The sequence below is a fragment of the Enhydra lutris genome, unplaced genomic scaffold (assembly GCF_002288905.1).
Source record: "Enhydra lutris kenyoni isolate GAN:26980312 unplaced genomic scaffold, ASM228890v2 scaffoldscaffold43, whole genome shotgun sequence".
Taxonomy (NCBI): domain Eukaryota; kingdom Metazoa; phylum Chordata; class Mammalia; order Carnivora; family Mustelidae; genus Enhydra; species Enhydra lutris.
This window is the reverse complement of record NW_019154127.1, coordinates 14,077,536-14,090,417: the sequence shown is the minus strand read 5'-3', so window position 1 is coordinate 14,090,417 and position 12,882 is coordinate 14,077,536. Positions and strand designations below refer to the sequence as shown.

Sequence of the window (12,882 nt, the reverse complement as noted above, 5' to 3'; positions counted from 1 at the left end):
ACGGAGAGATGGGGGTGGGTGGATGGATGGGTGGATGACTGATGGGTGGGGGATAGACGGATGGGTGGGTAGATGATCGATGGATGGGGGAAGTATGGATGGGTGGAAGGCTAGATAGATGAATGAATGAATGAATGAAGAGACAGATGGATGGGTGAGTGAACGTTTAGGGCCCTAAGCCCAGCTTGCCTGCAAGGCTGCTCAGGGCTTCCTGTCTCAGGCCCAGGGCTTGGAGCCCAGCTGGTGTGGCTCATCCTGTGGGGGGACCATCAGTGTTTACTGATGGGGGATGAGTGGGGCTGCTCACCTGGTGCTAATTGCCTATTGACAATGTCCTTCAAGCTGTCTCTTACAAAGGAACGCACTCCTGCGTGCAGAAGCGTCAAAACCTTGGCCCCACATTCCCGCCATCTGGGGCTGTTCTGAGACATCCACACGCTGCTTTCTAATGTCGTTCCTCAGCCAGGGGTCCACACAGACATTCAAACGCACCCTACACCTCCCTCCCAGCATCCCCTGGTGGCCTGAGACATCTGGACATGGAGTCCTGTGCAGCGGTCATCTCAGAGGACAGCTCTGAGGGGGCCAGAGAAGGGGACCAGAGAAGCTCCCTCAGACCAGCCTGCAGTGTGGACACCCCCAGTGCATTGGGGCCAAGCTCGGTGGAGAAGTGTTTGACAGCATTTTCTGGAGGACAGAGAAGATGCTGCTTCCAGTTGGGAACGGTTGCCCAAACATTCCCCAAGTCCGTCTCAGGGTCATTTCCCCAGAGTGCTCCCTCTCAGAGAGCAGGGGCCAGGCCTGTCGGAGGCCTGGCCCAGACGTGGGGCCCTGGCCCGGAACCCACCTGCGCCTCCAGGGAGGCAAGCCTCTGCTCCAGGGAGCTGGACCGCTTGCGACCCTCCATTTCCAGCAGGTCCACCACGGTGTTGACCCTGGAAGAGCACAGAGCTGAGCCCAGCCGGGCCGAGCTCGGGCCCGAATGTCGGGAAATACGGCCCCAGGCTGCAGGGGGCGGTCCCTGTCAGACCCAGCGGCCCGGCCTCTCCTGCCCTTCACTCCAGGCCTCCTCCCTCCACCTGAAAGTACCTACAACACGCGTTCCTGTGCAGAATGAACACCGCCTCCCGCCCCAGAGAGGGAGGTCTCGTGGCGAGCAGCTGCCCCCGGCGCCCACTGCCGTTCTGACACCTGTAGGGGCCTCCCTGGGGGAGAGACGCAGGTATGCGCGACGCTCCTAGCCGTGACTGGCCCACAGGATGCCAGAAGGCGAAGCACCAAGTTCAGAGCCGCTTCTGGGCAGCAAGGGTGGAGGAGGGGCGGCGCACGGTTCGGAACGTCTGTCTGGTTTGTGTAGCTTGGCTACAGCACGGCAGCGTCCCCAGCCTTGGCCTGGCCCATTTACAGTAATTAATTCCACGGCCAAACGTGGTCCAGGCTCCCCCCTCTGGCTGTGCCCGCTGCCACCTGCCAGGGACGCTCTTCCATAATAAACTCAGCCCCTACTTCAGTGACCGCTTCGAATGGTTCTCTAGGGAAAGGGGAGGAAGGTATCCTGAGCGTCCGGGTGTCACTCCTCCCTCAACTACGTGCTCCCTAATCCCACAGGAGCCACGAAACCGCTTCCTGCCACGTCCCCAGCCAGCCCGTGGACTGCCGTGTGGGCACTGACACAGCGTCTTCAGACCCCATGACTCATGTCACCAGGACAAGCTCACCAGAGACCCCACCTCATCAACACACCCCCTCCCCGATTTGTGGGTGGAGAGGGGTGGGCTCAGCTCAGCCACAGGGCTGTGGGGCCAGGGGGCACCTCGCGGCCTCCCCGGGCCTCGGATCCCTCCCCTGAGCCAGGGAGGGAAGGTGGCCAGTGCAGGGCAGCATGTCCCCGTGTCCCCAGCCAGGATGTGCTCCTGCTGTACACATGCACTCCCTCCCGTGTGTTTTGGAAACTGTGCCAAGCGATGGCTGCCATCCTGACTCTGTTCACGGAGGAGCCAAGAGAGACCCAGCCAGGCAGGTGCATGGCTCCAAGGACAGGTGCATCGGCCTGGCTGCGAGGCGCCCACCCCCAGATGCCGCCTCAAGGCTCCACAGCGCCCCCTCCATGCACAGCCCAGGGGACGGCCCCAGGGGCAGGAGCTGGCATAGCTGCTGGGCCTGTGTCCCCTGCCTCCTCCTGGCCCATGACAAGGCACACCCTGACCGCACACCCATCAGGGCCGAGGGGTGACGTGGAAAGCCGGGAGCAGCACCGATTTCACACCAGAATGAAGAGGGGAGGGAGGACCTGGGGGCAGGAGGACGACACCCAGCGAGCCTGAGTTCCAGGCGGGCCGCCTGGGCCCACAGAAGTGGCAGCAAGGCCGTGCCCACAAGCTCGCTGAGCTCACCCCCCAGGCCAAGGGGGCCTGCCCCGGCCCACACCCCTCCTTCAGCCCTATCCACAGGGGTCAGCCCTGCCCGCAGCATGGGTGACCTTCTTCCTCCTCCCCACCCCGCGGGGTCCAGTCTTCCCAAGGACCCAGAGAGAAGGCCGTGGGTCAGCCGGAGGACACAGGTTTCCCTGCCCCGGGGACCTGGCCCAGGTGGGCTGTGGCCGCAGCACGACTTGGAGCTGTAGGGGTTTCCCGCCCCGTGGCCGCAGGGGCCGCCCTACTTCTCGCCGATGTCTTGAATCTGCTGCTCCGGCCTCTGCTTCTGCTGGTACCGCTGGTTCTGCAGGTAATTCTCCTTCAGGTAGATCTCCCAGGACAGGAGGGCGGCCTCCTCGTTCTTCTCCAGCTTGCTCTCTGCAGGGCCAGGGGCACATGGAGGGACCCGGCCGCCCCGTGGGGGGACTGGGAAGGGCCCCGGCCGGGAGGAAGGCAGTGGGAGCCCACCCCAAGTCCACCGAGGGGCTGGGGGAGGTCAGAGGCCCGCGGAGTCTCCCGGGTTCTAGAAGGAGCTGCCACACCCCCTACAGCCCCCCCCCGCGCCCCAAGACCCGAGACAGCGGAGGGCGTGCTCTGGGGACGGCGGAGGGAGGGGACTCACTGAGCTGCTTGTGCCTCTTGGCGGGCACCTTCAGGACCATCCTCTTGACAAACAGGTGCAGGTGGTTGAGGAGGATGAAGGGGGGCGGTGCTGGCGGCCTGCCATGGTACTCCTCTATCAGGTCGTGGCGCTGGAACTTCCAGATCTGGTCCGTGTGCTCCTGGACCTGCTGGAACGTGTAGCTGGCAGGAGGCAAGGGGCGTGGGTCACGGGAGAGCCGGGGGACCCCCGGATTTGCCCACAGCATTGCCTGGGCGGTTTTGGGGGACCCAGGGAGCGGCCCATGAAAAGCAAACACACAGCACCCCGGAGGGCAATTCCTGAAGCAAAGACATGCCAGCTGGGTCCCACGCCCCCCGGAGGCTCCCCTCCCCGTGGCCCCAGCGCCCCGCGGGGACCCTCACTTGAACATGGCAATGAGGAGGTTCAGCAGCAGGATGTTGGTGAAAAGCAGGTAGAGACACAGCAGGATGACCGTCAGCCACTCGGGGAAGGCAGGTTCATGCCGGACGGCATCACTCTCGGGACACTTGGGCTTGTAGGGGTCCGTGCCATTGGGGCTGCACTGGTCCAGGCTGAAATTCACACCTGGGAGGGGGGCCGGGGGCCGGGAACAAAGAAACCACACAGAGTCACGAGTGTCCCTTGGGCAGTGAGCATCCCTGGGGCCTGGACAACCCCACAGCGGGCTGACCTCAGCTGTCTGCTTTGGCCCAGAGAGAGGTGCCTGTCTACACCCAAGCATCCTCCATGGGTAGGAAGCGTGGCTGCCAAGGAAAGGGGAAGACCCCCGAGCCAGATCCATGCTCTAGCCTGGCGCAGGCCCCTGCCCGGCACACGGCTGACCCCTCTGGGGCACGTCCTGGGCTCCCAGGCAGAAGCCAGCCCCAGGAGGGGTGACGCAGGCTCCAACCGCAGAGAGCCCAGGGACTTGGGACAGAATTCGAACGAGAAAATTAACAGTTACCACAATGAGGAGGGAGGCAGGGGAGGGAACTGTGTGGCACAGGCCACGTGCTGACCTACGCAACAGGGGGTACCAACCAAAGTGTAGTCCCCCATCCGTAGCCAAGGGAAGGGTATAGGAGATCACAAAACAAAATATGTCCAGCTTGTACATCTAAAAATACTCCCAAGAGGGCATCTCTAGTGGCAGTCATTAAGGGCAGTTACCCTGGAGGGAAGGGCTTACAGACAACTTTATTCTTTATATTTACTTTGGATTTAACATTTTTGCAACAATGAGCATGCACTAGTGTTTAGAGACTGGAAGTCTGTACCTCCCACCACCCTGTGTCTGTTTTGCTGATCTCCCCCACCCCCAGCAAACAGGCACTGGTAAGGAGAACAAGACCACAGCCACGACACACCCTTCCCCTTCCAGTAAACTAAAAAACGGAAAGCAAACCAGACCCAAAGCCAGCAGAAAGAAGGAAATAAGAAAGATCAGATGACCAGAATGCAAACAAATAAAAGAGAGAATAAGAAAACAACAAAAAAAATCAATAAAACCAAAATCTGGCTCCTGGAAAAGATTGAGAAGATTACAGCCCTTTATCTAGACTGGTCCATGGGGAGGGGGGTTGAATCGCTCAAGTTACAAGGAAGAGAGAACAGCACTACCAACCCTACAAAAGTAAGAAGAAGTCTAAGGAAACACCACAGAGCTGTGTGCTAACAAAGTAGATGGCTTAGAAACAGGGGCAGACTCCTAGCGAGAGACGAAACACCGGGAGTGACTAAAGAGGAGATGGGAGGTACAAGCAGACCTGAAACAGGTAAAAAGATTGAAGTTATAACTTAAAATTTCACACAAAGCATCATTCCGGCCCAGAGGGCTTCACTCGTGAATTCTACTGAATGTCTGAAGAATTAAAACCAACCCTTCACCAACTTTTCCAAAATATGGAGGACGAGGGAACACAGATAATGCGTTCTGAGGGCAGTATCACTGTGATACCAAAACCACACGAAACAAAACTGAACATAGATGTAAAAACCCTCCCCCAAATGCCAGCAAATTGAATCCAGCAACACATAAAAAGAATTATACTCCATGACTGAGTGAGATAGATCCCAGGAGGGCAGAGCTGGCTTTACATCTGGAAATCAATTAATACAACACACCATATTAATAGCATGAAGAACAAAAATCATGTGAACATTTCAACAGATGCAGAAAAAGTGTTTGACAAAATTGTATACGCTTTTATAATAAAAGCACTTGAGAAACTAGGGATAGAAGGTCTTCCTCACTCTGATGAAGGACATTTACAAAAACCCCACAGTGAACATCATACTTAGCAGTGAAAGATTGAAAGCTTTTCCCTCTAAGATCAGGAACAACATAAAGATGTTTGTTCCAGACGCTTCTATTCAATGTTGTATCAGGAGATCTAACCAGGATAATTAAGTAAGAAAAAGAAATAAAGGTATTGGATGGGAAAGGAACAAGTAAAAAGCATCTCTATTTGCGGAGGGCAAGATCTCGTATATAGTAAATCCCGAGGAATCCACTAAAAAACTATGAGAGGTATAAAGAAGTTCGGCACGGTTTCAGATCAACATGCAAATATAGTGTATTTCTGTACACTACCAACAAAAAATCCAAAAATGAAATTAATAAAATAATTCTATTTACAAAAACATGAAAAAGAATCAAAATCTTAAGAATAAACTTCAAATGAGTCTAACTCTCATGCTGAAAATTATAAAATATTATTGAAAGAATTAAAGATCTAAATAAGCAGAAAGGTATCCCATGCTCACAGTCAAAATCCTAAACACCTTTTGGGGAAAGTGAGAAGCTGATCCAAAAATTCATGTGGATCCAAGGGACCTGGCGGCCAAAGCAATCTTGAAACAGAACAACGTTGAAGGACTCACATGTCCTGATTGTGAAACTCACTACGAAGTTACACTCGCCAAGACCGAGTGGTGTTGGCACAAGAACATAGAGATCAACGGAATAGAGCTGAGAGTCTATAGATAAAACTTTCATTAATGGTCAGTTGATTTTTGACAAGGGAGCCAAGATAATTCAATGGGGAGAAATGGTTTTTTCAGCACATGGTGCTTGAACAACTAGACATTTCCATACAAAAGAACGGCCCTTACCTCACACTGTATAGAAAACTAGTTTAAACAGCTCAAAGGCCAAAAGAAAGAACAAAAGCTGTTACTTCTGGAATAAAACACAGACGTTAACTCTTCATGACCTTGGATCAGGCATCAGGTTCCGAGATAAACACAAATGATAAAAGCAATTGATAAGGTGGACAGCATTAAAATTAAAAACATTTGTACTTTGAAGGACACCATCAAGAAAGTGACAAGATGACCGGTAGAATATACTGGTAAATCATACACATGAGAAGGGACTGGTGTCCATATGTAAAGAATTCTTGTAACTCAATAAGAAAGAAAAAGAATCCACTTGAGACATGGGCCAATGAGGGGAGTAGACATTTCTCCAGAGAAGACGCCCAAATGGCTCAGAGAGCACATGAAGAGATGCTCCACACCATTTAGCATAAGGGAAATGCAAATCAGAGCCACAATGAAATGCACCTCAAACCCACTGGGACAGCTAGAAGAAAAAAAAAAATGATAAACCAGAGAGAATGTGGAAATTGGGGCCCTCGAGTCCATTGCTGGTGAGGACATAAAATACAGGGCAGCTGCCAGAGAAAATAGTTTGGCCAGTCCTCAAAAAGTTAAACACAGACTTAGCATACAACCCAGCGGGTATACATTCCAATTCCAGATATATGCCCAAGAAAGATGAAAACATAGGCCCACACAAAAACTTATAAAAAACTTATAAGTAACTGTTCATAGCAATGTTATTCATAACAGCTTAAAAGTAGAAACAACACGTGTTCACCGACTTACAAATGCATAAACAAAATGTGGTCTGTCCATACAACAGAATATTACTTAGCAGTAAACGGGAATTAAATACCGATGCAGGCTACAAGTTGGGTGAGTCTTGAAAACGTTACGCTAAGAAAAAGCAAGATACGAAGATAACATATTGCGTTCTCCGGTTCTATGAAACGAGCAGCAAAGACAGATTGTACAGATGGAAAGTAGATCAAAGGTCGCTAACAGTCCGGAGGGATAGGAAATGACTGCTAACGGGTGTCTTTCATGCGTGATGCACGTGTTCTGCACTGGAACCACTAAAGCACACTTTATACAGCTGAGTCTCGTGGCGAATTATATCTCGGTGAAGCTGCTGAAAGAAGGAGCTCAGTATGGAAAAAGGCTTGTCCCGGTCCAGAGGAGGAGGAGGGATAGGGTGGCATGTGGTATGGGGGAGGGGTGTCGGCTGGTGTCCCAGCACCCCAGGCCACACCCTTGGCCCGCCGGGGATCTCAGCACAGCTTCGGGGTTCAGCTCAGACTCCCCCCGCCCCACAGATGCCAAACCCCCTCAACTCAGCATCGCACGCACCTATCTCTCTGCCACGTGGGCCCTTGGGGAGCTGCCACCCACTGCCCTCGTCCCCCATCCTTATGTGAGCTTTGAAGGCACCCCGGCAGGTGCTCTCAGTGCCCCAAGTCCTACCGTCAATGTAAGCCGGCATCTGCCCGAAGATGGTGAGGTACGACTGGTAGACGACCCCCCGGAAGATCCAGTCCACTCGGCTCTCGTTGTGGATGAGGATGGCCTGCTTGGCCACCCCAAAAGACACCACCCACACCGCCAATAGGAAGAGGAAGAAGAAGACGTCCTTCATCTGCAGAGACACAGTGGCCCCAGCTGCAGCCACATGCGCCCACATGTCCCCTCCCTGCACACCTGGGCCAGGGCCCCACAGCACTGGGAGGCATCTCTGATACCCACTGCAGGGACATGGGGGCCCACCGTCCTGGGCCTGCCCCCATATCCTCACAGGGTGCCAGGCGCCACACAAGGGGCTGGATGGGACTGTGACCCATGGAGGGGAGCAACAGGAGCTATAACAGGGACAAGGAACGAGCTGTGGTGATCAGGGAAGTCTTCCTGGAAAAGGAGATGTACACACAAGGACCTGAGACAGACATGCTAGGGTTGGGAGTCCGAGGGCGAAGCAGGGACATGGGAACCTGGCAGCGGTCTCGGCCCGGGGGCCCCTCACCGGCCGCTGGCATCAGGACCCACTCGTCCCCTCACCATCCGCTTCACGATGATGATCTTGGGCCCCAGCGTCTTACTGACGGTGAAAATGTGCATCAGCCGGAGGCAGAACATGATGAAGTCCAGGGACAGGATGATGCGTCCCGGGTACAGCAGCCCGGGAATGAGCCTGCCCAAGGCAGAACTGAGGCCCTCAGCTCGCCACGCCAGAGCCTGCCCACCTGCCCGCTCACCGGCCCGAGCCCACGGTGGCTCTGGAGGCCTCTGGACCCCAAAGTACCACGCATGGGGTACAGCTCACGGGCAGAGCCTCTGGGGCTCTCTCCAGAAAAGTCCAGAAACCCAGTTGGGGGCAGGGCAACGGGCCCTGCGGCCTCTTGCCTCATGGAGAAAGGGATGGTGGCAGGGACGCACGGGGCCCTGAGGGACAGCAGAGTGGCCAGAGCCACAGCAGGAGGTGCCAGGGAGGGCCCCTGGGCCTCAGGAGCTCCGGCCCCTTCTCTGCTCCTCTGCTGGCCCCGGGGAGCATCTGCCCACCAGACAGACGACAAACACGCCCGGGGGGACCGGAGCCCCCGGGGCTGCCGTCACGGAGCGGGAGGCCCAGGGGAGACCGAGCAACTCACCTGCAGGTCAGTCCTGCTACGAAGAGCAAGATGGCGCCGACGTCCAGTTTGTTCCAGAAGTCGCTGAAGTACAGGAGCGCCACCTTCAACAGCCCGAGCTCATCAGGGTCGTAGAAGAGCTGAGAGAGGGCGCGGTTAGGGGCCTGGCTGTCGTCACCATCGGCACCAGGGCGGTAAGAACACTTGCTCCTTCCCGGACAGCGAGGCCAGCCAGGGAGGGGACAGATTTCCCCTGTTCCCGTGTCCCCCGGGTCGAGGAGGAGGGGGGAGGAGCTCCAGGCAGAGGTGTTGCCAGGCACCCTGAGCCCACAAATGTCCGTGTTCTTGGGGGCCGTCCATCCTCTCTGTCGGGAGCAAGCCAGCTCCCAACAGACCCCAGGACCCCAGGAAGGGTGGGACAGTGGCAGGCCCAAACCCTGGTGGCGGGGTGGGTCAGGGAGAGGTCCCAGAGATGGTCAGACTCAGAGCGGAGGGCACATGAGACCCCCATTCTGGGGCTGCCACCTGTGAGACTGGAGCTTTGTCCCTGGGAGAGGATCTGGCTTCAGGAAGCGGTACAGCCAGAGGGAAGCTGGGAAGAGCCCAGTGGGACAGTGCTGCCTCCGCACCTGCCTCCGCACCTGCCTCCGCACCTGCCTCCCGCACCTGCCTCCGCACCTGCCTCCCGCACCTGCCTCCCGCACCTGCCTCCCGCACCTGCCTCTGCACCTGCCTCCTGCACCTGCCTCCTGCACCTGCCTCCACACCTGCCTCCGCACCTGCCTCCGCACCTGCCTCTGCACCTGCCTCCACACCTGCCTTCCTCACTGGCCTCCCACACCTCCCTCTGCACCTCCTTCCCGCACCTGCCTCCCGCATCTGCCTCTGCACCTGCCTCCACACCTGCCTTCCTCACTGGCCTCCCGCACCTCCCTCTGCACCTGCCTCCCGCACCTGCCTCTGCACCTGCCTCCCGCACCTCCCTCTGCACCTGCCTCCCAGGAGCTCTGAGGCTGCCCCAGGCCCTGGCAGCGGTGTCTGGGTGCCTGGTGAGCCTGCTGTGAGCCCACCCACAAAAGTGACCCGGCTGCGGGTCCCGGGGCCAGGCGCTCCCAGCTGGGGGTGGGGACCAGAGGACAGTCCGTGTGGGTTGGGGAGGTGGGGAAGTGGAGAAGGGGGCCAGCCGGGCACACCTGTCGCAGCTCCTCACACACCAGAGAGAAGAGCCAGAAGTAGATGAGGCACTCGCACCACGAGGGTGCGGGCTGGAAGTCCACCATGAGCACGTAGGCAAAGAGGCACAGGAAGGCGAAGTAGGACAGGATGTTGAGGTGGAAGATGACCACGGGAGCGCTGAAGAAGGCGCGGAACCGGAGCACGCCCCTCCTGGCCTGCAGCTTCTTCTCCCTGCAGGGCAGAGGCCGGGGGGCGGACGGCAAGGCTGCAGGGGCCTGAGAGCCCCAAGGACCTCTGCCTCCCCCGAGGAGCGGGGCCAGAGTGCTCCTGTGCTCACGTCACATGGCAGGGACAGAAGCTCAGGGACATATCCTGCGTCCAGGCAGCCCACTGACCCTGCCTGTGCAGCACGTAGATGGCTCCCCCAGATAGCGCCATGGAAGGGAGGGCCCTGAAAGAGCCCTTTGGCTCTGGTGTCACTAGGATGGAAATGAAATGCTGGGCTCCGGTGGGCGCTCAGTGCAGGGCGGGTGCTCAGGGCAGGGCGTTGCTCAGGGCAGGGCGGGTGCTCAGGGCAGGGCAGGTGCTCAGGGCAGGGGGCTGCTCAGTGCACGTGGGTGCTTCCCATAAGTGGGGACCCTCCCTCGGCCTCCCGCCCGCACGCCTCTCTACCATCCTAGGACCCGGGGGCAGCCATCGGGACAGACGAGACTTGCAAGCACATCAGGAAGGAAGGTCTGCGGGCCCTGCAGCCGCCCAGCAGCCAGGCTGGTACCTGAAGGAGACGAAGCTGGTGCAGAGCAGCGGGAAGGCCAGCATACACAGGATCACCCGCCAGAGCCCGTTGTCCACACAGAGCTGGCCCCACCACACCTTGGTTAGAAAAGCCTGGGGACAGTGGAGGCAGCTTCAGAAGAGCGGGCGCTGCCTGTGCCACACCCCTGCAGGCCGTGCCGTGTCTGCTCTGTGCGGAGTGCCTGCGTGGTCCCTAGCACAGTGCTCTGAGCCCCGCCGCACCACGTGCTGGGCAGTGCAGGTAGAGGCCATCTTCCGCGGCTGAGGAAGAGGCTCCAGGCCCGGCCAGCCTTTCCCCAGGGTATGGGCTGGGGCCACCCGGAGGTCTGCGGGCTCCCAGGTAGGAACACCCCTGTGGGGCTGAGCCTTCACCACCCACCACCCCTCTCTCTTAGCATCAGTTTCCTGACGGGCAAAACGGGAGGGGAGCACAGTATCAAGGACCAGGCCTTGTCCCCGGGCCCCCAGGGGGCCACAGCACTGAGACCCGAGTGCCGGTAGGTGACCAGGAGGCCGCGTCAGCGCCCACAGCTCCTCCCAGAAGCGAGCCTCAGAGGGTCACCTGGATGCCTCCGTGAGACACGAACTTCATGTCCTTGGCCTCCAGGGCCAGCTGCAGGCAGGTGGTCCTCCCCCAGGCCTCCGACACACGGGTGAGCAGTTTCTGTGCCCTTTCCTCGTCCTTCCGGTGGCACTCGGTGAACACCCCTGGCAGAAGGAAGATCCACGTCTGACCCGGGAACGGCATCAGGGACTGGCTCCTCCAGATGCCACGGTCTGGACAGGACCGAGGACGAGGACACCAGGGCAGCGTGTGAGGAGCTGGGCCATGGTCCCAGGCCAGCACCTGTAAACTCACCGATGGCTCTGTGTTCAAACTCGTCGGCCAGCGCCAGCATCTGCTCCAGGCTGTCCGTGTCCTCCTCCTCCTTGGACAGCTCCTTCAGCATCTTGTTGCAGGCCAAGGCCGCCGCGATGCAGTCCTGGCTCTGGCACCGGGGAAGCCACCATGAGAACCCAGACAGTCCAGCCCAGGAGCCCCAGACACACTGCCTGGGGGTGAGGAGACGGCACGGGCCACTAGGTGATTACTTGTCGTGCCCCTGTCCATATAATCCACTTGGGCCCCCCCAAATCAGTAGGTGAGCCTGAGCCGGAGGTCCAGTCTCCCGCACTGGCCAGGGGGAAGGGTCTGCTTGCCCACCCAGAGCACGGCCCTGACGGCACGAATCCCAGCACGGCCTGGGCATCTGGTCAACCCCAGGCCCAGGGCTGCAGGGCAGAAACAGGACCAGGTCCACGCAAGTCTCCTTCAGGCTCTGGGCGCCCAGCCTCAGTGGCTCTGCCTGTCCCAGGCACCAGGGATGCCGAGAACATGTCAAGGGAGGCTCTCCAAGCACAGCCCAGAGGCACTGTCTGGTCTAGGACAAGGGGCTGGTGGCGGATCCTGGAAATCCCCCCACGCACTGAGACCCACAGAGCACACCCGAGGCCATAGGCAAGCCCAGCTCTGCCGCTGACCCACCATGAGCCTTGGGAGAAGACAAGCCTCCCAGGATCACAGAGAGGGTAGACACTGGTGACACTGGGGAAGGGCCAATTCCACAAAAGCAATTTGGAAATGCCAATGCTGAGACGTAGGAGATCTCTCAGAGAAAAACCTACACTTTAATTTCCCTGTAAGAAGAGAATCTGCTGGACGTAAAGGAGAGCCATATGTGGGGGCCTTGAGTCTGGCCCGTCCCCCATCATGACCATGAAGCTGCCCACGGCCTAGTGATAAGGGAGCTGAGGGCCGATGTCCCCAGGCAACCCACAGAGGGGCTCAGGGCAGGCTCACACGGGGCTCGTTCCCCATCTGAGTCACAGACTCTGTCGACATCCCTGACGGTCAGTGAAAGGAGATGCAGCCCCCCAGGGATAACACCTTCTGCAGAGTCGCCACAGAGCAGGCTGGCCACGGCACAGGTGACCCACCAACCCCCACCCACCGTGTGGGCCATGGCAGGTGGCTGCTCCGAGCTGTGCCCGCACACACAGCCTCTGCCCTGGACAGAAGGACAGGAGGCAACACACCTCCCTAAATTTCTTTTCCTGCCTGAGCCCAGCTCTCTGTCCTCCAACACTGAGTACCCTGGGTCCCTTC

General features: G+C 58.1%; 1 protein-coding gene across 3 annotated transcripts in view; it reads right to left on the bottom strand.

The window, feature by feature from the left end:
• LOC111155711 (transient receptor potential cation channel subfamily M member 2) overlaps nt 1–12,882 on the bottom strand; it is a 51,366-nt gene that overhangs the window by 9,288 nt on the left and 29,196 nt on the right. For all 3 annotated transcript variants that reach the window (XM_022516035.1, XM_022516037.1, XM_022516036.1), the window contains 11 exons: nt 11,596–11,725; nt 11,299–11,444; nt 10,717–10,829; nt 9,959–10,172; nt 8,787–8,905; nt 8,197–8,329; nt 7,609–7,780; nt 3,441–3,624; nt 3,037–3,218; nt 2,660–2,792; nt 848–935 (listed from right to left, as the gene is read on the bottom strand). In XM_022516035.1, coding sequence (XP_022371743.1) covers nt 848–935; nt 2,660–2,792; nt 3,037–3,218; nt 3,441–3,624; nt 7,609–7,780; nt 8,197–8,329; nt 8,787–8,905; nt 9,959–10,172; nt 10,717–10,829; nt 11,299–11,444; nt 11,596–11,725 — 1,614 coding nt within the window. The remainder of the gene's footprint in view (nt 1–847; nt 936–2,659; nt 2,793–3,036; nt 3,219–3,440; nt 3,625–7,608; nt 7,781–8,196; nt 8,330–8,786; nt 8,906–9,958; nt 10,173–10,716; nt 10,830–11,298; nt 11,445–11,595; nt 11,726–12,882) is intronic.